Here is a 23,515-nt window from a genome sequence, read left to right as displayed (position 1 = left end):
CCCCTCTTTTGTCGATTCCCAACGGGAGTCTAGATAGGGGCTAGGGTCTTAGGATTTTGGCTTTAAATAGAAAGCCTATAACCCTAAGATCAGATCAATAATCGGTGAAATCAAATTCTCTCTCTCTCTAATGTTTTGTGTTCTCTTTGGGATTCCATCTCTTCCTAGGGATTTGTGGTCTAGAGTTCTCTGAGGAGAAACTTATCATGATCGTAGAGATTCGTTCGTGTGCTCATAACCATAAGCTTGACTTTTGATCTTTCTTCCGCTGTTCTTCAATACACATTTAAGTATGATCCAAACCCTAATTTATTTGGATCTAGATTGTCTGATCTAATAGTTTTCATCTCCGTTCAGCTGACACCGTAACAAGTGATTTATTTACAAATCCCAACTGATAAAACCCATTGTGGGCTCCCTTCGTGAAGCCCTCTTAATGTCTTGTCTACTTGTATATTACTTACGTAAATGATGAACTCTCTCTCTCAAACAAGGTATATTCCTTGCCAAGGAATTAAACTGGGTCCAAGTTTAAGGCTTTGCATACTTGTCATAGTAGTGCACTACTTCAAAAGAAAAAGAGTTCTTCAAGCGTAGAAGTCCAAGTTCCTTCCCTAGAATAGCATATTAATGGTTTTCCATAAAAGTTGACCATTAAACCAATTTTCATACCTTTGGCATGTGACCAAATCCAACAAATATGAAACTTGATACATATAAATTAATAACAAATTAATACAGTCCATGAAGTTTAAACTTAATATGTATACGCAGCCATGTGGCTTTACAGCTACCATGTAAGAATGGTCTCCTTCATTTGCAACCATTCATATTGAAACTAGTAGTTTTTACTTTCAATAAAATATGATACTAATGTTTAGAAAAAAAAATTTTCTTAAACCTTGATAAAACAATCCCAATATCAATACCAACAGAGTAGACTTTGACCTAAAACCTGCAATGAGGGCTTCCTAAGATTTTTTACCATATGTTTTAAGGACTTTTTTTAATCTTTAGAATTTTTATATACTCTCCTTTCCGCTCTCCTAACCCAAGTCCCGAAAAAAGGAGAAAACATTGGGTTTTTAAAAATATTATAGGACCTAGTTTTCTATGCATGGCTATAGCCTTGATCATCCTTCTCCATTCATTATATGTTAAAGTTCTGAGGGGTTTGGGGGGGGGGGGGGGGGGGGGGGGGGGGGGGGGGGGGGGGTGTTTTGGTGTTGTTTTTTTTTTTGTTTTTGGTTGGGGGGGGGGGGTGGGGGATAGGGAAATGGGGTTTGGTGGGGGTATTTTTTTTTTTTTTTTTTTTTTTTTTTTTTTTTGGGTAGTTATACCTTATCCGTATTCGTATCCGTTTAGCTTTCGGATGAATTCGGATAGTGCTAAATGAATACGGAAATGGATTTCGACTATTCATTTACATCCCTATTTACAAAAATATGACATAATCATTACTTCCAATACAATGAATCCAAAGTTATGATGTATCATTTAGGTCTATGAATTTTGTTGTTGGTCAGTACTTTAACTCACCACACTAGTAACAAATAATTTTTCTTTTAAAATATCTGTACTTTCAAATTCATAATTTATGGAAAAAAAATAATAGTTTGTTTATCTATCGATCTTTAAGAAAGAGTTTACAAAACCAATTCTTTATAGATTCTTATGTTCAATCATTCATACAAAAGAATTGAATTAATGGAAAAGAAAAGATAGTTTAATTGTTTGGATGATGCAAGCTTTATTGGAGATTCTCTAGATTAGCTATAGCATAGAACTTTTACCCTAAAAATAATTATTAGAGAAAATATATAAAGTATTGTATAAATCCTTATCTCTATAAAATACCCTTTTCAGGATATAACAATCCTTACATTTTAAAGTGATTTCACTCAACTTCAAAATATTTCAATAAACCTAATATCTAATTTAGATAGTATAATTTAAAACTTCAATTATGTTTATGAAATCGTGGTAAGATACTACTGTAAACAAACACAACTTAGGTTTGATTGAGAGAAAAGATGCAATAAATAAATAATAATAATAAATCCAAAAAAAAAAGTATAGGCAATTTACACAATTAAAGAGAGCTTCCACAATAGAAGATTTGAAGACTACACTTTTGTTATGAACGTAATAAGACTGGTTTGGGAGGGAATAGTACGTTGATTTAAATATTGTTTTATGATAAGAGGGGTTTTTTAAATCCTAATCCATTACTTAACTTGTGTAAAGAGGTCATGGTCTCTTCTATTAGACCAACTAATCACTTTTAAGTCCCTTATCCTAAGTCGTGCAATTGTATACTCTCTCTAATTTCCTATTTTCTCTTTTTGAAATCGATTCTCAAAAATAGGGAAGTCGGGCTCATCCATTCACGTAACAAATTTATGTATAAGATAGACATCAATGCTTTTAACCTCCCCCCTCCCAAAAACCAAAAAGAGAGAATAGACATCAATGGTAAATGAGTAAATCCCATTAGGGGGAACTTGTGACACTTTCTAGCTAATCGTAGTTCCACATATGGGTAAATAGAATAAAATCAAGTCACCAACTCAAACAGATATATTGATAAAGGATACATTTAGCATGCATCCTTTATGAGGGGGTGCCTTATGGCACAAGGTGAAGACAATAGAGTGTAACCTTTAACTTCCCAAGAGCCAGCATTCTACCGGTAAGGCACCAATCAATGAGCAAGCAATTATCTTACTCTGAGAGAATTTGGGTGACACTTAAATTCTAGTTATGCACTATTATGTACCACATACAAAATAAATTTTAGGGTTTTTTACTCTTACACCCCTTGTACTATGGCTCGATTCCTTGATAATCCCAACTTTTCAAACTATTACTTGATCATCCCCTGTATTTTACGATTTCTTAGAAGTAGCCCCTGTCTGTTAGTCAATCACCGTTTAGTGATGACACTTATGGGTTAGAAAAATCCTAAATGCCCAAACTACCCTTTAAGAGTAGTGAAGTGAACTTTTTACCCTTCTTCTTCCTGCAACTCCATCGCCCTAAAAACTAAGCAGTTACATTCAACTTATGGTGTAAATAGAACACGGGCCAGGTCCGGTCCAACCCGCTTACAAAGGGAAGGTCGGACCCGACCCGACCCTGGTGCGCATGGGAAGAACCAGCCACTTAAGTGGCTGGGTCTATTCCTCCCTCTTAGATAGATTTCCAGTGGGAGTCTAAAAGGGGTAGGGGTCTTAGGGTTTTGGCTTTATATAGAAAGCATGTAACCCTAAGAGCAGAAGATGTGTGAAACAAAATTCTCCCTCTCTGCAGTGTTTGTGTTCTCTTTGGGATTCCATCTCTTCCTAGGGATTTGTGGTGTGAAGTTCTATGTGGAGAAGTCTGTCGTGATCGTGGAGATTCGTCCGGATGCTCGTAACCGCATAAGCTTGACGTTTGATCCTTCTTCCGCTGTGCTTCCGTGTACATTCAGGTATGATCCAAACCCTAGATAATTTGGATTTTGGTGTATATGACCTAACATATGGAAACCACAAGAATCCGGGATGAAACAGAAGAAGAGAAGTATGTAGAACGAATTCTCCAAGTGAGATTTAACCACTGTGAAGAAATCCTGACACTTTAGCAAGAAAACGGAGAGGGAGGGACTAACCTAAATCACCACCGCGCTTGGGAGAATTGCAATCGAAGTAGCGAGAGGCGAGATCGTCGATCATGACCTTGGCGGTGACGATATCGTCACGGAGGGACTTGAGCTGAGAAACAGCGGTGTCCCTAGTGGTGTTCAAGATGATGCGAACTTTTGGATCCTTCCAGGAAGCTTTCCTTCTGGAATCCTGGTGCTTGATAAGGATGTGGGACACCCTCACTTGATTGGAGTTTGACATTTAGATCCTTCTCCATCGCTGCTTCTGTTGCTTCTCTGGTCGATCCGATGAAGCCGAAGCTTTCTTCCTCTTACGATCGTTCCCTATCTTTCTTTCCTAATACACATGCAAGACGCAATCCACAGAGTTGAATTAGGTGAAGCTTCTGTCTTGCTTCTTCCTCTTAAAAGGATGTTTCATTGTAGCCTTATAACCTGTCCTTCCACCCGATAATGGATAATAAGTATTTTGCAGAAGAATCTTAACGTAAAACGGTAGGATTCTTTTGCTTTTTGTCTTTTATCCATTTCTGAGGTCAGGTCACTGCTCTTTTTAACTAATAACCCCGATAGGGCATGAGAATTGAGAAAGGCAAGGTGATTGCAAGCTGTGCTTAAGGAGCGAAAAACTACAGAAGTTATAGTCTAAGAGCAACACACTGCCCAGGTGGGGTCTACCTTCTTTTATTAGAGGCACTAGAGCATCGGAAACGCAGGTGATAAAAATTCATATTTTTAACGACTGCAATTTGCAATTGATAGAGAGGGATGATTCTTCTTCCCTTCACTCGTCAAAAAAAAAAAAAAAATGAAAATAAAAGGGAAAGAGAAAAGTCTAAGACCTTTCATTGGAAAGGTAGGGCAGGACAGCAGGTGGGGGTGACGTGAAATTCAATTAAATAGGTGATAAGGGTAAAATGGATTTTTCATTCAAACAATCACAAGTTATTGTTTGAAAAGTTGAGTATATCAAGCAATTAGGCCATAATACATGGGGTGTACAAATAATTTTCCCTAAATTTTATTTTTAATTAAACTTACATACATTTTTTTTTTTTTTTTTGATAATGTACACATACTTGTTCCATACGAGAACAAACCTGGACTTTGTTTTGAAATGAACAAAAAAATTTATCAAAATCAATATTGAACCATAAACATACACGTATATATGCATACACAAAAAATTTCAATATAAATAGTTTTAAATGCATTATTTTACTAAAAAAAATATTCTAAATGGAAGTCAAATTACATATAGTATACGTATCGTATTGTAATAAATACTTAAAAGCAATATACGTGTATAAATATAGATCCTTGAGTATATACAATACTACTTTGAATGAATACAAATTAATAGCTAAAAGCAATATACGTGTAGAAATATAGAACCTCATGGGTCTACATTATGAGACAACTTCTACTCTCTCATCCACCTGTTAAAAAAGGGTGTATTCAATGCATGAGGCTTACGCCACTATGGGTCAGAAGAGGGTCATAATATATGCAGCTCTACCGTGCTTTCGTAAAGAGGTTGTTTCCAAACTCAAACCCGCAAATTTGCCCCCAAAATTATGGATTTTAATCCTTTCCAATTTCTAAAAGTGTGCAGTGGGATAGTGCTAGGTGGAGATGTCAACACCTGGTAGCTCGGACATCCAACGGTCCGAGCTCAACAGAAGTCATTGAGCTTGGACCATTGGATGTCCGAGCTGCTAGGTGTCAACATCTCCACCTAGCACTGTCGCACTGCACACTTCTAGGGAATTGGAGTGGATTATTTTCCTAAAATTACCTGTCAACTTCTTATTATTGAGAGTTTTCCAAATTATGAATTGGGAGAATGTTCTCTGTGCCGTTGCACTGGTTGTGCCCAGGCACATCAGCGTGCCACTCACAACTTGCGCTGTGGCACAGAGCACAGCGCCCGTTATAAATTACCTGGTTTTAATTACATTCCGTGCTGCTGCCATAGATATGGGAAAATCTTCAATGATGTTGTTGAATGGGCTTTCCTTACAGCCCATAGCCCCTTCATCCAACCACTTGAATGCGAACAGAAGAACAAGAAACAAAATTCAATCGCACTCATGGGCCCACCCAGTTGGGGGGCTACACCAAATCCTCACCTTCTTATGGGCCCACCAAATTAGGGCGATACACGGAATCCTCTCCCTGTCGTCGACATAAGGTTTGGACTTTGGACTATGGCCCAACGATAGAAGAAGCAATTCCAAGTTCCCAAGTTCCATCCACCACTTCATCAAAAAAAAATTAAAAAAAAAGTTCCATCCACCTGTCAACTCTCTATTAGTCAAAATATAAATTAGAATTATCCCTTCTCTCCTTCGGCACCAAATTTTTATTTCTGTGTGCTGCTGCCATGGCCGCTCCTTCGACTCCTATAAATAGAAAGGAGAAAGTCTGAAAAATAAGAAAACTGGGTGCTCAATGGCGACGGGCCAAGCCGGGCTCTTCTCTCTCTTTCTTATTGTTCTTCCAGTCCCCACCGATCAACACCTTCTTTCAATTACCTCCTTTAATCACACGCTCCTCACTTTTCTCTAATCTTCTCTGTTTCTGTGAAACGTCCTTCTGTTTTGTCGCCCAAACCAATCCAATTGAACAGTCATGGCCATCTGCATCTCTGCAATACTCTCTTGGATTCCCTTCCCTTGCATGAGCATACCCAATTCTCTTTATTGTTGATTTTTTTTTCCTCTTTTGGTGCTGGGAATCAGGTCATTCATGGTCATGGAGGAGCAGCAGCAACAGCAGGAGAATGAAGAGCTTCACCATCAGGTGGGCGATGCATCGAGGAATATTATTTTCGGAAAGTACGAGATGGGGAGGTTATTAGGGCAAGGTACCTTCGCCAAGGTCTACTATGGTAAGCAACTCAAAACTGGAGAGAGCGTTGCCATTAAAGTGATCAACAAAGATCAGGTGAAGAAAGGTGGTCTCATGGAGCAGATCAAGCGAGAGATCTCTGTTATGCGTCTCGTTCGTCACCCAAACGTTGTAGAGCTCAAAGAAGTTATGGCCACAAAGGGCAAGATCTTCTTCATCATGGAATACGTCCGAGGCGGTGAGCTGTTCGCGAAAGTCGCTAAAGGGAAGGTTAAAGAAGACATCGCTCGCAAGTACTTTCAGCAATTAATCAGCGCTGTTGATTACTGTCATAGCAGAGGTGTCTCTCACCGTGATCTCAAGCCGGAGAATCTACTTCTTTGCGAGAACGAGAACCTCAAGGTCTCGGATTTTGGGCTCTCTGCGTTACCGGAGCAGCTTCTTCATGATGGTCTGCTTCACACGCAGTGTGGAACCCCTGCTTATGTTGCTCCAGAAGTCTTGAGGAAGAAAGGCTACGACGGATCGAAAGCTGATATCTGGTCTTGCGGAGTCATACTTTATGTCCTCCTCGCTGGATTCCTACCTTTCCAGGAAGAAAACATAATGAAGATGTATCGAAAGGTGTTCAAAGCAGAGTACGAGTTTCCTCCATGGTTCTCCACCGAGGCGAAGCGGTTGATCTCGAAGCTGTTGGTGGCCGATCCAGACAAGAGAATCACGATTCCAGCGATAATGCAAACCCCCTGGTTCCAGAAAGGGTTTACCTACCCGATCACGCTCTCTATTGAAGAGCAGTCACCGGCGGAGGCAGAAGAGGGGGCGGTTTCAAAGACTTCACCGCCATTCTTTAATGCTTTCGAGTTTATATCGTCGATGTCATCTGGGTTTGATTTGTCGAGCTTGTTTGAAAAAAAGAGGAAAACCGGATCGATATTTACATCCAAATGCTCGGCCTCGGCGATCATGGCAAAGCTGGAATCGGTGGCGAAAGGGTTGAAGTTTCGGATAATGAAGGTGAAGGATTTCAAGGTGAAGATGCAGGGGGTGGAGGAAGGACGTAAAGGGAAGCTATTGGTGACGGCGGAGGTGTTCGAGGTGGCGCCTGGTGTGGCCATTGTTGAATTCTCAAAGTCTGCCGGAGACTCGCTTGAGTATGCTAAGTTTTGCCAAGAAGATGTTAGGCCTGCACTCAAAGACATCGTTTGGAGCTGGCAAGGTGATAATTGCGACTGCAACAATAAAGATCAACAACAACAACAGCAACAGTTACAATTAGAGCAACTGGAGATTAACTGAAGTAGTAATGAAACCCTAAACCCCTAAGCCCCAACTCTAATTAGGGTTCTCAAATTTCCTCTTTTTATTGGTTTTATATTTTTGTGTTCCATTATTTTGTTGTCTATTTTGGTGTTTGATTTTTGTAAATATAATATTGTGATTGTTGATTAGCAGTAATTAGGATATACGGGGTATCGCTAATTGGGTAGCTGTTGGTACTTGGAATAGCAAGAACCAAGGAGAAGAGTGTGTTCTGTAAATTTGATTTGCAGGGCTGTTTTCTTATGGCCTATACATGGAATTCTTTGTTCTTTTTGGTGAAGGTAGCTCTCCATTGCTTTCTAGTTCTCTTTCTCTTTGTTATTGTTATTGTCCATTGGTTGTGATGAATTGTATTTGGGCTTTTGTGGCTTTTGTTGTTGTGATCCTCTTTGAGGAGATACAAAGCGTGAGGGAAGTATACTCTTTTGAGTCTTGACTCAGAACAGTCGATGGAGATGGTAGAGTTGGATAAAAAACTGGAGGGTATATACCTTACAGCACTGATTTTTATCTCCAAGAAAATTTTGCTATTCAGATTCTGGCCATTCCAGAGACGACCTTAATCATCACTCATGACTAGAAAAAACCGTTAATTTTGAATTCATTAGTCATTTGACCAGTTAAATTAGTGAAGGGTTTATAAGACTTGTGAGGTTAAGCATATTTTGATGTCTCTGTACTATTTGGATTCAGGTGATGTTTGAGAAAACAAAATGGTCTCGGATGTTCTGAGCTGCTGACCGCTACTCAATGTCTAAAGGTCTTCTTAGTATGGTTTCTAGTTTTCTCAGAATTGATAATTGTTACGGACAGGAATAGTTGAGAGGTTAGAGTCGAAAGAGAAAGAAGGTATGAGGAGGATGACAAACTCAAGGAACTAGAGGAGAGAGAATCTATGAAGAACAACTTCAAGAACTAGAGAAATGATGAGAGTGGCAACCTGAGTGAGAGTTTGGATTCTGGCAACCAATAGCAAAATGTAGAGTGTGGTGTTGCAGGGGAAGTAGAAGAAGTTTTATGCTGTGTTTTTTTTTTTTTGGGTAATGGTTTAATGCCGTGTTCACCATTAGCATAATCTAAGGAATGGAAAGATTGGAGCAGTGATTTAGATTGAAAAGGATTACGGTGTGGTAAACTAAAATGGTTTTTGTGGATTCTGTAGAAATGATGCAGTGGTTAAGATTGATGAACTAAACCATCTTTTTATTGTTAATCTTGGGGTACTCATAAGTTAAACATGAACAAAAAGTGTGCAAGTTGCTTATAAACTAAAGCTTGGTACGTAAACTGGAATTTGAATGCAAGTTGCGGATAGAATTAGGGTTGTGAGATTTTAAAATATTCTACCATGGATGCATTCAGTTGCAGCCAATGGAATCAATTTTGCAAGGCAGCTATTAGACTAGCAATGGTTTATGAAACTGAACTTTGTGGGAATAGAGTGACAACCGCTGCATAAATTCAAATCGTAATTGAGAATAAGATGTTGAGATGGAAGAGTTACGCGGAAAGGAAGTTGATGAAGAACAGCATGGACAGGTGACACAGAGAAGAAAGAAACTAGAATGACTGCTTCTGAGTTGACAGAAAAGTTTTTAAGATAATTTTTTCCTTTTAGGTGGGTTTGTTTGTACAGGGAGACGAACAGAACCCAGGAGGAAAAATAATTTTATTACCTTTCATTTTGATCAATAATTTTGGTTTTTAATTACATGAAATTGTTGGGTTTCCTTAGTCTGCCTGGATAAACACTTAACCTTAGCAAGAATCAAAACAAGAAAATTGAATAGAATAAATGAGTTGAAGCACTATACTCTATGAAGATACACCCCCCATACTCCAGTTAAAGATAAGCCATGTTTGTTTCTGCAAGAATTGTGGCTATTTTTGACTTGGTTAGAAATTCACTCTAATAAAGTGTATATAATAATTCCCATCCAGTTATGGACATGCTTGTTTGTTTCTGCAATAATTATTAAGCTATCCTTTGTCCCAAATACACCCTGGACTAGATCTCACCTACAGGTTTCTTTTTTTGGTGTAAATTACAGAGACCCTCTTGTACTAAGCCCCATACTCACAGCACTCCTTTGATTATCAAATATTACTAGGACTTCCCCTAGTTGAAGTCATTTATTACAAATTGATCCATTCTGTTAGTTGTTCTCGGTTAAGTTGTGATGTCATTAGGTTATTTTTTTCTAAATGTCCAAAGTACCCAGAGAGAAGAGTAAACTTACTGTTTTATCCTTGTTTCGAAAAACCCCAAAATCACCTAGTGTGATGAACGACATGTCACTAAGGTTTTGCTTTGAAGAACTCTTCAACTTGCTGCTTCAATCTCTGACCGATGAATTGCAATCTCATCAACGAAGCATCTTGGCGACTTGTGAAAGGAGGAGCTAACTTTTTCCCCTTCTCTCTGTTCCCTATATGTCCTTATGCTTGCTATTTCTTATATCTAGGGTTTTTGCTGCCTATTTCCTTTACTTATTCTTTCTATGTTTCTTTATGTTTTTCATGGAGGTGTTTGGCTGAATAGCCCTCGATGTTGGGACAATGATAACTATGATTGTTGAATGCTGATTGATGGTGTTAGAGTTTTCAGGATCAAATGAGAGCTTCTACGAGTAATTCTGCTGACGGAGAGGAAAAGATAAAGAAAGTAAAGGGTTCTTGGAAAATTGATTTATCAAAAGAAAAACCGGCTACTCTGTTAACACAATTAAGGCCAAATGTTCTCTGTGCCGGAGGTGTTGGGCCGCTGGCTGCACCCAGACACATGGGGGTGGGTGAAATGACCATCCTGCCCCCTGAATGGTAGGCCCATGTGTCTAGGCGCAGGCTGCACTCGGGCATAGAAAACAACCAATTCATATGAAGAATCTTTCCATTCAGGTCACTGGGTTTATGATTTTGTGCTTTAGTTCATGGGTTTTCTCCTTTGTTTCTGGGGTTAATTTAATTTTATCGTTTCTTTCAGGATCTTGAACTTGATTGATAGATTTGGCGAATAGCCTAACGGCCTTAACTGCTTCAATTCGAGTTCCTGAGGAATCGGATACCTATTGATTGGACATCTCAGTTCAAGCATGGGAGCAGTGGGGTTGACTGGCTGGCTCTTCACCATGTTTTTGATACCCCAGAAGATAAAATCATTTGGGACGTTGGCCATCAGATGATCAAAGAATTTTGATTTTCAATTATAATTTCAATAGGAATGTTTGGAAGCAAGGGTTTGATTTTCCTTCCTCTTTTTTTATTTTTTTATTTTTTTTATATGAAGGCTAAAAAATTATTTGTATATGTTTGAGAACTGGTTGCTTTATTGTGAACAATAAATTTTCAGGCGTACCCCAATAGGTCTTTGACGGGCAGAAGGTCTAGAATGCATACAATTAGATTTCCAGGTCCAGTTGCAGGTCTTCAATGGAGTAATGGTCTTCAAGGGTTCATGATTGCATTTGGTTCAACGGTATATGAGTTTCAAACAAAAGGAAATGGATGGGTTGGGGGTAGGGATGCAAATGGATAACTGAAAATCTGAATCCGATCCCCGCATCCGTATTTGTTTAGGGACATCTGTATTCATTTAGAGATATTCGAAAAAAAATCCAATTACTCCAATAAAAATCTGTCCCGAAAAAAATCCGAACAATTAATAATATAAAAATTAAGTAAATAATGATCTTGAAGGTTTTTTAAGATTCTACAGGTTCTAGAATATGAGGAAAAGAGAATCATGATCTAAGAGATATGGATTGAGAGTGAATTGTATCCGCTAGGGAGAGGAAGGTCCGGGTTACACAAGGCACAGATTTAAATGGATGGTCGAAAATCTAAATTCGATCTGCATTTGAATCCGTTTAAAGGTATTTGTATTCGGTCAAGAAATATCTGGATCCGATCACATCCAATCCATCCGATTTGTTTAAATCCCTAGTTGGGGGTTAAAATGTTTTTTTTGCTTTTTTGAACGTTTTAAATTAACACAGTTAATATTAATATTTCATAATCGAGAGGGTGTTGTGAGTATAAGGCTTAGTACAAGGGGGTTTATGTAATTTACCTTTTTCTCTGGGTAATTTGGATATTTAGAAAAAAAATCCTGAGTTTGAGGAGAGAGGGTGGTTGGCGATCACTTTCATTAATTGAAAGGAACCGTTTTTGTTTTTTTTTGTTTTTCCATAATTGAAAGACCCTAAACCTAAAATAGAAATTCTTGGGGAGGTGTTCCGGTATCTATCATGTCTGTTGGTTGGATTTCATTGTTTGAGTTAGTTAAGCAGCATTGGTGGTAATGATAATAATCAAAGCTTCACAATGCTCAAAATTGCTTCAGTGTCAAATCTTTAAGGTTGGCAAGATATGTGCATCCAAGAAATACCATCAAAACGGGTTTACCATGAGAATTTTGTGTTCCATACAACGTCTATAAAATACCACCGCTCCCTAAAGCTAAGTGTGAAGTATTTTTTGTAGGCCCACCTATTATTGAGAGAGAGAGAGAGAGAGAGCCATTCAAATGGGTGGAGTCGTAAAGGGAAGAAAATTCATTGATGAGTAAAAGGGTTTACTCAATGAATTTTTATAATTATTTATACATTCAAATTTTTTTAATTATTTACCATATTTAGTAAAAAATGATATATCCTGTGCATGAGGCTCTTGCCAGTGCGATGTCTGGCAAGAGTTATAATGTATGTAACCTTATCCTTGCTTTCGAAGAGAAGTTTTTTTTCAGACTCCAACCCATGACTATTTGATCATAATGGAACAATCGAACTATTGCACCAAGGCCGGCCCTCTTTTTACCATATTTAGTAATGATACATTTTACATGTAATTTTCATTTCGCTTTTTATAACAGAGGGAATTGGATGCACAATAAATTGAAAATTAATAACTAAATATAGAATGATTTAGAATTAATGATAGGGTTAAATATACATACCCCTAAAGTGGACCCAAGTCTTCGTCATTAACTAGTGACTAAAAATATTGAAGTTTTATTTTAATTGACCAAATTGCCTTCATCTTCTCGGAAAACCCTTGGATTACGCTTGGTGCCGGACTCGATGAACTTCCTTGATGTTGATGATGACGAAACGGTGGATCATATTTTTCTTTCATGCCCTTTCTTTAGGGCAGTGTGGTTTGGCTCTTCTCTGGCCCATTTAACTCCAAACATCATATATCAGGAAGACAAAAAGCTGGCTGAAAATAGATTTTCTCTGGCATCTTTCATTTTTTGGTGTATTAGGAGAGCTCGTAATGATCTCCTATTCAAAAAACATCATTGGTCTCTTGTTGAAGTTATTACCGTTGCAGAGAAGGCTTATAAAGAATTTTGGGAAGCTACTACATCTTCTATTAGTAAGACTCACCATCCTTCTAAGGATTGCTCTTCAACTCAGCAGTGTTTATCAAGCTCTCCTTGGACGACTCCTCTATCTAATGTTATTAAAATCAATTGTGATGCTGCATGGAATAATAAGTCAAAACATGGAGGAATTGGTATTATTCTTCGAGATGAGTCTGGCTTTCCTATTTCAGCCTACTCTTACGGTCTCCAATGTGATTCAGCAATTATTGGAGAAGCATATGCTATTCGGTCTGGACTTCTTCATGCGGCTACACTTGGCTTCACCCGCGTGTTGGTTGAATCAGATTGTCAAAATCTGATTACTCAATTATGCGCTAGATCACGAGTGGAGACTAAAATCTATAACATCTATCATGATATCTTTTGTTTGCAATAATCCTTTGTTTCTTGTAATTTTTCTTATGTTCCAAGATCCTCCAATACTGTGGCGGAATCCTTGGCCAGGGCGGCCCTATCGGTTGAGTCTCCGATACTGTGGCCAAGCACCTCTTCGTGGCTTCTGCAACTCTGTAATGTAGATGCTACTGCTTGTAATGACTCTTTTCATCAATAAAATTTTTTTCTACCAAAAAACCAAGAAGAAACGGCCACTAGAAAGCTGGAGTGGATGGGACAATTCCACCGCAGATCGATGATGGTGCAACTTTTGGTGAAAGTTTTGGCGACAAAGCCCACTTATCTGTTGCCGGTGGTGGAATAACCTTAATGGCTAGTTTCTTCCCTTTGTTACAGGCCTTGAGAGAGCCATTGTTGAAGTTGTAAGAGACGTAGAAGAAACTAGATATTTTGTTACTTTATACCATGAAAGGTCTTTTTGGTAATTATGCCCTAACAAGGGTTACATTCTTCAATTTTAGATCCGTTAGCATTTAACGCCTGATATTAATGGTGTGGACTTAAATAACTTTAAGTTGACAAGTAGGGTGTACGTGGAATTTTCAAGGGGTGCGTGTTGAATTGTCAGAACTTTAGGAGTGCATGCGGAACATTCGGTCCATTTTAAGACAGTATGTGTATTTAACCCTTATTGATATAATAATCGCACGAGATTATGAATATAAAAATTTATTTCTATAACATTTGAAAATTTCACTTCACTCCCCTTTAATTTACCTTGCAACCAAACAAACCATCTACAAACACCATTATCAATTCATTGCTGAGCCTTTCAAGCAATATAGTAGTTGCCCAAATAACTACTTCAAAAGGGGAATGCAAATTTTTTGATGTAAAGTGAAATTTATTTTCCAGGAGAAACAATTCTAAGTGTTTGGTTGCAAAGGGATTGTTTTTCCCAAGGAGAATAACTTTGACTTTTCAAATAACATTGCAATTTTCCGACTAAAAACACAAGTAAATTAAAACCTCAGGGATTCTCAACTTTGGGGGCTTTTCTCTTGATTGAAATATCAAATACTCTGTAGAACAGATCTCTCTCTTGAGATCGAAGCTCTGAGCAAGGCTGGAAGATTGAACATGCGTTGGTTCTCTCTCCAAGAAGCTCGGACGGCACCAGTTCTCTTTCTGTGTGAGAAGCAGGGAAGCTCTGAGCAAGGCTGGTTCTCTATCTGAGAAGCTTGGTAACTCTGATTTGATCGAAAGTTCATCAACTCTGCTCTGATCAGGTTCATCAACTCTACTCTGCTCTACATTTTAGCGATTTGAATATAAATAAAATGAATCGAATTTGCTGAGTGAAAAAACCCTAAGTTCCCCATTTCGTCTCTTTGATGCAAGCAAACAAAGATGCAACCTCCTTATTTTGTGTCTGGCGCAACACCCTTTCTCTTCCTTGGTTTTGGCGATGGTGGTAGCAGCTGCTCTTACAACCTCCTTCTTCTTCTTTTGCGCCTTGAACACCATCGCAACCACTCATTTTGAAAGTGGTATTTCATCATAATCTGTCTGATCTCATCCCATAAATATTCAGAGATATCGGTTCAGAATTGGTAACTTCAGTTAGAACGATAGATCCAATCCTTGGGAAGATTCAGATTGTAACTTCTAAGGTTTGTTAACGATGGAATGAACCCCTACTACTACTGGAACTCAAATATGGTATTTGACTGGTTGTCTTTCAAGTTTATCTAGTCAAACTTGGCTGCATGCTGTGTTGTATATATTCCTTTAACTTCCTAGTTTTCTAGTCAAATTTCTCTGTATCTGATCAATGTTCATAATCTCATTATAGTCAAATGTTGATGGAGATTATTTGGTATGTCAAAGAATTTGTAACTCTTTATGGTGTTTCTCTAGATTTAATCAGCAGTGATAGTAGGTATTAGTTATGAGCTTAAGCAGAAAAAAATGAGATGCTTGTGTGGTGCACCCAAAACTGACAGAATTGCTGTATATATTTTCTCAATGATTCCCCCCTCCCCTTCTCTGCAACTATTGAAAATAGAGTTAACTATATAGCATGGATTTGTAGTCGTTTTGTGTCTAAAGTTGAAAACAGAGTTAACTATATAACATTCCCACTTGGCACCCAATGACATTTTAGCTGTTACAGCTTTTTTAGTACCTAATGGCAAAGCAATTTATTAGATTAGTTTTACATCTAATAAATTCTTTATTTTTCTTTTTTCTTATGGAATGCATCAAGTAAGATTAGATTAGATCCCATTGTACATAGTCATGGAAGAAGCTGCACTTCATTATCATCTTATTTCAACTTCTGAAACAATGTGCCTAGATGGTGACCCAATTCAGATGACGAATGTAAGATATTGGGTCATTGTGCCTAGTTTTTATTTAGATGGATTCAAGAGTTTCTTTTTTCTACTCTTTGTTATTCTATGTTGGAATGCCTCTAAGGACGTCGAACATCTCTTTTTCAACTACCCATTTCCTCAGTCTAGAAAGGCCTCTATCTAAATGATAGCCCTCAAAGAAGGAGAATCTTGCCATTTGAGAAAGAATGGATATGGGTGTACTGTGTACACATGACCTTTGCTGGGAAAATTTGTGATACTATAGGAAAGCTTGCATTTGGAGCTGCTATCTACCACATTTGGCTGAAAGGTAACCTTAGAAGATGGACTTCTAAGTCCAGATCCTTCTAATGGATTTGTAATAAGACCATCCTTTTTTTTTTTTGATATGTCAGATCAAAGATTCATCCAATGGTGCGAGCTCGATTCAAGGCAATTTTTTTTCTTTGCTTTCTTCTCGAGCTCAGCACTGTTGGATGTTGCATCTTCCACATGTCGAGCTCTCAAGCCCGCACTGCAGTGCACCGCCAAATTAGGGCACTGCAAAGAAATTTTTTTCCATCCTTCTCATTGTGCCAATACCCTGGAAATAGATTGATTGTTGATTCTTAGGGGCTTTCCCCTTCCATTGTTTTGGCCCATGACTCCTCTATCTTCACTGATTTATTGCTCTATTTGTCCTGTTACTCCATTTTGGTTGAAACTTGACATGAGAGCAGAGAGACCTTTAAGGTCTACCTGTCCAAAAAACTTAAGTTCTATCTAATCTGTCATTGTGTAAGACTAGAGAAACCTTTTCCAAATGGATGGTCAAACCATTTCGGAACTGGAATTCTGAACTGACTTCAGAGGAACACCATTTTTTTGTTTTGGTTATGCTGTGGATAGTTGATTGTGTTCATATTCGGGTTGCTGCACAGAAGAATGGGCAGCCTGTAATAATGAAATATGCAATCCCCCATCGACTTGTTGCATCAATGGTGGAAGTGGTTCTTGAATTGAGGAAGATCGAAATAGGGCCACAATAGAATTGTAATTAGCAAATCAAATCACCTGATCTAAAGCAGCTTTGGATTTATGACTTTTAGTTATTTCAGGTAGTAATCTCTAAAAGTTACAAGGCCATGACAAACTGATTGTATAGATTATAATCTGGAAAACAGAGAATATGAGTTTATCTAATCATTGGATGTGGATTTGCTGTATCATATTTTTAAGAACTTGAATATAATGATTTATCTGAAGTGTAGGAAGTAGAGTGAGATAGGTTTTACCCTTTATTCTCTCTCTCTCTAAACCAGACGAGACTTCTAATTTATATTACAAGTTGGTGAAAGTTTGGTGCAAAAATTGACAGTAGAAAATTTTTCTTTATCCATGGGTGATGAGTTTTACAAATGAAGCTGCTACTATACTTGCAAAGCCAGTAAAGGTGGTCTTGTTTGTGGTCATTTCTGGGGTTTTCTTTTCTAAGCAAAATGTATTCTTTTGGTTGATTTAGGAAAGATCCAATCGGTTGTGGATAGCATTTTCTTTGAGGTGAAGTTAAAGAAGTTTGATGAATGTTTGCATTTGAATCATAAGGCCTGAATTTATAGCTTGGTTTTGCCACAATGGTCATTAATGACTATAAATGTCCGATAATATCCCCCCATTGATGTACGATATCCTCTCCTGACCATCCAAAGTTAGAATTCAGAGGCTTTCTAATTGCCCATGTTCATCTGTGTGTAACTGTGTGTTGGTCTCAACGGGGTAGCTATGATGTGTTTTCAAACATTATTTCAAATTCATCAAAATTCAATGGTATATAAAAAATGTTTGATCTCAGTATGATTCACTAAAATTGAAATTTTATGCATTGGGAAAAGTTGTCTATTTCAAAAATTTAGTGCATATATTTTTTATTTTTTTAAGGGAGAGGGTTCCCTACGCTGTCTGACTGCAGTTTTGAGCCAATAAGGTAGCTCTTTTTGGAATCTGACAAATGATGGAGGGGTATTTATGACATATCACCCCCTCACATAAACAATGATATGTGAGGTGGTGTATAATTTCATTTTTGCACTAGTGTTTTATCAAACTTTTTTCATACTTTTTAAAGAAATTATTAAGAAAGAGCCTTAGTAAATGCAAGTTAGTATAGTGAGTTGGATTACAAATTTTAAAAAATTTTACATTGATTTTACATCAATTTTACAATCAATCAAACAACTTAGTAAAATTAATTTCACTTCACTTCCTTTGCAATCAAACAACTTAAAAGGAAAAAAAAAATTCTGTTCACTTCCCTTTCTCATTTCCCTTGCAACCAAACAGAGCTGAAATGGAGAATGCCAAGTATAATGTGGTTTCAGTCCACACTGGGGAACACTCACCATGTGTCAATCTTGTACAAACACTATTATCTTTTAATCATTCCAATTTCAGTCCACGCTGAATAAACAAGAAAGATATAATCCCATTTAATGTATCCTTATTAACACATAGTGGGTTTGAGTGGGTCCAGCTTAGGTTAGTGAGAGAGAGAGAGAGAGATTTGACTTTTTAGCTTAGACAAGTAATTGCGTTTGTTTCTATTACCCCAATTATATGAAAAGATCTGGTTTGTCGGTTACTGAAAGAATGGAAATGATATTTTCTTAAAGTTTTCTTTAAATGAGAGCATAACTCATTTTTCTTTTGTTTGTTGTGTGGTAATTTTGGTGCTGATCCTAATGGGTGCATTTCTCATGTATTAATTAATCAAAAGGAGACCAAATGAAACTGTATCACCAACCATAAGGTTCATATTTTCTTTGTGCGTCGGTAAAAAAAAAACATATTATTTTGAAGAGAGATAATGTTTCACTAATCGAGGCCCACGTATCTAACATATTTATACCTAAATAGACTCAAACTCCTTCACCCTAAACATCCTTTCTTAGTTTTTCAATAATGCAAACTTCCATTTCTCGTGAACGTCTCAGTGCACGAGGCTCCCGTTACTATAGGGTCTAGGAGGGGTAAACATACGCAACCATACCCCCTCTTCGTAAAGAAGTTGTTTTCATATTTCAAACCCGCAACCTAATGGTTGCAATATGATACGTTTGGGTTTGGATTCTGGGAGGGAATTAAAGAACAAAAAGAATAACCAAGTTCGAGCTGGTTAGACTCCTCAGAATGGGAATGAGAAAACAGAGAATTGAAGAAAACGATGATAATTTTTTTCTCTTCAACTGAGAATAGCTTGTGGAGTTATATACTCTCCCAACATTCAATTACAAAGTACTAAAATAACCTCATCATATTTGCTATATTCCTATACTCCTTTATGACATTCTCTAATAAACTCTAACCGACTTATCCCCTTTATTTCTCATCAATTATTTTTGTAGTAGCTGTAAGGTTGGCATAGTCAGCAATCCACGCTGGTGCACTCTTGGTCCTAATGGACCTAGTACTGGTGCTTGGCCCAATTCTTGTTGTTACCTCCTAATTCCTCATCTTGTACATAGCCCTTCATTTGTTGCTCTATCAATTCCATTTGCAATTGCAGTGGCGTATCATCATCTGCTCCATTCAAAATCACCTTGTCCTCAAGGTGCAATGTAGGAAATAACTCCTGCAACGCCGATAGATCCTCCCACGATGAATCCTCGACCGGCAGGCCATCCCATTGAACTAAAACATGAGGTATAGCAACATTGTTGTGGATGAGCTTTCTAGTGTTGAGGATGGCTAAGGGGGAAAGGACTGGTTGATTGCGGCAGGGCAAGGATGGTAATGGCAGTATGGGTGTAGTGGGCATTGGGCCATGGAATGGTTTAAGGAGGGAAATGTGGAAAACATGGTGGATTTTGCTGGTGGGGGGGTAAGTTCAACTTGTATGCAACAGGACTGATCTTATGACTGATTTGGTAAGGGCCATAGAATCGTTTACTGAGTTTATGGTGAAGATGAGTTGCGAGGGATTGCTGCCGGCAAGGATGAAGTTTCAACATAACCCAATTATGCACCTGAAACTCTACATCGCGTTTATGTTGATTGGCCTAGGTTTGCATCCGCTGTTGTGCCTTCAATAAATTCTCTTTGAGACTGCTCAAAACTTCAGCTCTGCAATTTAATTCATAATCCACTGCTTCCACCTACGAAGCCCCTATTGCATAGTCAACAATAGTAGGAGGGTCACGACCGTACAGAGCTTTGAAGGGGGTCATTCCAATGGCAGATTGGAATAAAGTGTTATACCACAGTTCTGCCCAAGGAAGGAGGGAGTGCCAACTTTTTGGGTTGTCTTGAGTGAATGATCGGAGGTATTGTTCCATACAGCGATTGAGGACTTCAGTCTGGCCATCCGATTGGGGGTGGTATGCAAAGCTCATCCTGAGTGTTGTGCCACTGAGATGGAAGAGGTGCTGTCAAAACTTGCTGGTGAAGATAGGATCTCTATCAGAGACAATTGACTTGGGGACTCCATGTAATGATATTAGCTCTCTCTCTCTCTCACCCCTCCCCAATTTGTGTAGGTAAAATAGCGTGGCAACAATGCTAAAGTTGATAGGAGACTCTGACATTGATTATTTAATGAGTGAAAATGCTTCCAATATATGTAATGAAAAAGTACACGAAAATACAAAGATTACATTTAGAGGCAAAATAATGGAAAGAATTTCAAACAATACAAAGATGATCTTAGAGAGTGACCACATCTTAATAAAACCAAAATCATATTGTCACAAAAACGGATTGCCCCAAACTATATTTCTCTACTAATACTGCTGCAAATAACATTCGAGGGGCAAATTCCCATTGAATCTCATTTTATCAGTGCAGTAGTTATAAATCATGTAGTTGTTTCTGATCCACATCAACTGACCAATTTGACTGTAACTTAGCTTACTGTAAACAGGTGATGTCCACCAATTGGCAAGAGAATTAGAAGCACATTGGCTGATACTGACTGGTCCATTCCACTTGCAAGCCCTTGCCCTAAACCTTCGAAATCTAGCTATGAAGGGTGCACTGTTCCAGTCAATCTTCACACGTCCACCCTGTGTTGCCCAGTTATCAGCATCCCATATGCTGGAATAAGACCTCATCCGTTGCTGATTTGGGAAAGCAATTCCTTTACTCTCATAGTTCCTGAAGACTCTTATTGGGAGCCCATCAATAAACCACCTGAAAGAAGAGCAATTATGATATAAATATCTATTGATGATGGCCTTTGAAGTACTAGAAGTGAAGGAACTTACACTATCTGATTTGGGTTCCAATGTATGGTGTAGTTGTGGAAATCAGCAGTTGGGTCAAACCAGAGATGAAATTGTTGCTCTTTGTTTCCAACACCTTGAGTGAAGACATTTGTATGGACAGTGTAAGGTTGTCCTGATAGATTCCCCAAGAACTCAAAGTCTATCTCGTCATGCCTTGGACCAGTGGAAGACAACTGCACAAATTTGATCAGAATTGAAAGATAAATCATTGAGATACTGGTGGATTCCATTTGTTTAAAGTCAGTACTTACATAGTAGGCAGTGACAGTGCCAGCAGAATTCCCAGGTACTAATTTGATTAGCATTTCTATGCTGCCGAAGAGGAACTGTCGTTTAGTTTGAAACCCGGACCCTGACAAACCAAGACAAGGCAATGAAGTTAGTTTATTGTGTTGGATCTAGAAGGTCAATATCTCCTTGCAATTCTGAGACTAACCATTCACCCTCCATAAGGAAATAAAGTTACGCCCTCACTACTATCAATTAGTTTTTATATAGAGATTGTTAGATGTAACGTCATTTGGAAAAATTGAGTATATCAATAGGAACTAAACAAAGTCTGATAGGGAACACAATACCTGACAACTTGTTCAACGTAAGCTGAAGATCGTCACCATTACCCGTAATCACCATTTGCTGAGAGCCCCAGTCGGAGAATACACTCTTGGGAAATGTAGCACCCACAAGACTTAGATTTATTGCGATCAGACAGATAGCAAGAACAATGAAGAGAGCTCCTAAGTTGGCCATGCCGACCTAAAAGCTCAATATCCTTTGATTCACTCTTTCTTTCGTTGTTAGAGACAATTGCTTCCTTCAGCACTGAAGTTGGAATTGCATTTGAAGATGGTTCCTCTCAAGCTTTTATAACATGCATTGAACAACAAAATATATGTTAGTCAATTATTTGTTCATATATTTTAGTCTTATTTTTTTTTTTATTAGAACCAATATATCAGGCCTGCACATTTGTTCACTTATTTTAGACTCTTTGTTTTTTTTTTTAAATTATGAATTGTAAGTAGTCTAGGCTCAACAGGGTTAACTCAATTGTCTTTTTCGATCCAATCAAAAGAGCTTGTTTCTTTCGATATGTCCGTAGAAGGGGATTTAGATCCTCTACTATCGAGCTGTCTAGTAGGATCGTGCTGTCCAGACACGATGCTATGCGTAATGACTGCTTTATCCCCACTCGGACAAGGCATTTAGGCAGGGATAAGGCGGACATTGCACTCAACACCGTGTCTGGACAGCACGGTCCTGCCGAGCAGCTCGGCTCCTTCGGGTAGAAGGTCATCGCTATAGCTTTGGAAAAAGCTGTGTTAACTAATCAATGAAGATAGAGTCCATCATCAGACAATCTCATTTTTTTTAGGTGGAACATCATCAGACAATCTCAACCAATATATATTTATAATCCCATCTAGTTGGCCTTATACCTAAATTAAATTGCTGAAGAGCTTTTTCATCATAATTTCAAGTTGCTAAGCTGGCAGGTTGTGCCGTTGTGGGGGGAGTAGGTGACGACGTGCCAGGGACAACATTGAGAGAGAAAATGCCGGAACGCCTTAAGTGTAGGAAGCAATCGATCGTGCAAGGGATGAGACAAAAAGAGAGGAAGAGAAAGAATTAGAGAAAGCAAAGTCGGCGTTATTTTCAATTAGTTTTATGACAAAGGCGAAATGTCGAATAAATAGAACGGCTTTCCTCTTCTTCCACGGTGTAGGACTGTTACAGTCGAGTTGACAAAGGTTTAAATAATCGGCCACCGGTACGGCTCCATCGATTGGAGTTGAATTGTAAGAGGATCGGTTGGAATCATCACACTAGCTTAACTTGGTCCGGACTCAGTGAGCAAAGAGTTGGGTTGATGAGAATCATCCTTTATCCATTGTGATCCAATTTCTAAAACCCTATGTTACTAAGGGTATGTATGGCAACGTTTTTATTTAAAAAAATCGGTTCTGGGTTAGAAATAATTTTTTTTTTTTTCTATTTCTGGATTTTAAGAGTAATTTTGTACCAACAAATGCTGTATGGTAAAAAATTATTTATGTTGTTTCTGTTACATCAAAACAGACACATGTATGGAATGCCATATTAACAGAAACAAATTTTTTCTAATTCTATCAAATTATATAAAAACCTCATCCCTTGAGATAATGTTTATGACAGAAATGAATGAGAACATATATGTTGGACACAGTATGAAGCTTAGTCCATTAATATTTACTTAAATTGTTGCAATAAAAAGGGCATGTAGGGGATTAAAATCGTCTGCAATTCATAATTCGGCGGGGCACTAGCTGACCGCCCTTCAGTGATCGACATCTGG

General features: G+C 38.1%; 2 protein-coding genes across 3 annotated transcripts; one reads left to right on the top strand and one right to left on the bottom strand.

The window, feature by feature from the left end:
* The first annotated feature begins 6,253 nt into the window (after window positions 1–6,253).
* LOC122646019 (CBL-interacting serine/threonine-protein kinase 5-like) lies at window positions 6,254–21,913 on the top strand. 2 transcript variants are annotated; one of them, XM_043839471.1, is made up of 2 exons: window positions 6,254–7,799; window positions 21,901–21,913. In XM_043839471.1, the coding sequence occupies exon 1, from the start codon at window positions 6,398–6,400 to the stop codon at window positions 7,796–7,798; it is 1,401 nt and encodes a 466-aa protein (XP_043695406.1). In that variant the 5' UTR covers window positions 6,254–6,397; the 3' UTR covers window position 7,799; window positions 21,901–21,913. The 2 variants fall into 2 exon arrangements, with proteins under 2 accessions (XP_043695406.1, XP_043695407.1); XM_043839472.1 differs by lacking the exon at window positions 21,901–21,913 and adding an exon at window positions 9,585–9,595.
* Window positions 20,645–21,948, bottom strand: LOC122646020 (probable xyloglucan endotransglucosylase/hydrolase protein 26). The gene is made up of 4 exons (XM_043839473.1): window positions 21,759–21,948; window positions 21,432–21,532; window positions 21,160–21,353; window positions 20,645–21,085 (listed from the first exon to the last, which is right to left on the bottom strand). Exons 1-4 carry the CDS (start codon window positions 21,928–21,930, stop codon window positions 20,677–20,679), a joined length of 876 nt encoding a protein of 291 aa, XP_043695408.1. The 5' UTR covers window positions 21,931–21,948; the 3' UTR covers window positions 20,645–20,676.
* Window positions 21,949–23,515: the final 1,567 nt, after the last annotated feature.

The sequence above is a fragment of the Telopea speciosissima genome, chromosome 11, assembly GCF_018873765.1.
Source record: "Telopea speciosissima isolate NSW1024214 ecotype Mountain lineage chromosome 11, Tspe_v1, whole genome shotgun sequence".
In the NCBI taxonomy this organism is placed as follows: Eukaryota; Viridiplantae; Streptophyta; class Magnoliopsida; order Proteales; family Proteaceae; genus Telopea; species Telopea speciosissima.
Note: the sequence above shows the minus strand (reverse complement) of the source record. Positions and strands in the feature narration are given on the sequence as shown.

What these genes read in the sequence shown, in the direction of transcription:
- LOC122646019 (XM_043839471.1), top strand. Translation starts at nt 6,398, where the DNA reads ATGGTCATGGAGGAGCAGCAGCAACAGCAGGAGAATGAAGAGCTTCAC.
- LOC122646020 (XM_043839473.1), bottom strand. Translation starts at nt 21,930, where the DNA reads ATGGCCAACTTAGGAGCTCTCTTCATTGTTCTTGCTATCTGTCTGATC. An exon ending in TACGTTGAACAAGTTGTCAG is followed by an intron (nt 21,533 to 21,758) that starts GTATTGTGTTCC and finishes TTGGTTTGTCAG; the next exon opens with GGTCCGGGTTTCAAACTAAA. An exon ending in GCACTGTCACTGCCTACTAT is followed by an intron (nt 21,354 to 21,431) that starts GTAAGTACTGAC and finishes AAATTTGTGCAG; the next exon opens with TTGTCTTCCACTGGTCCAAG.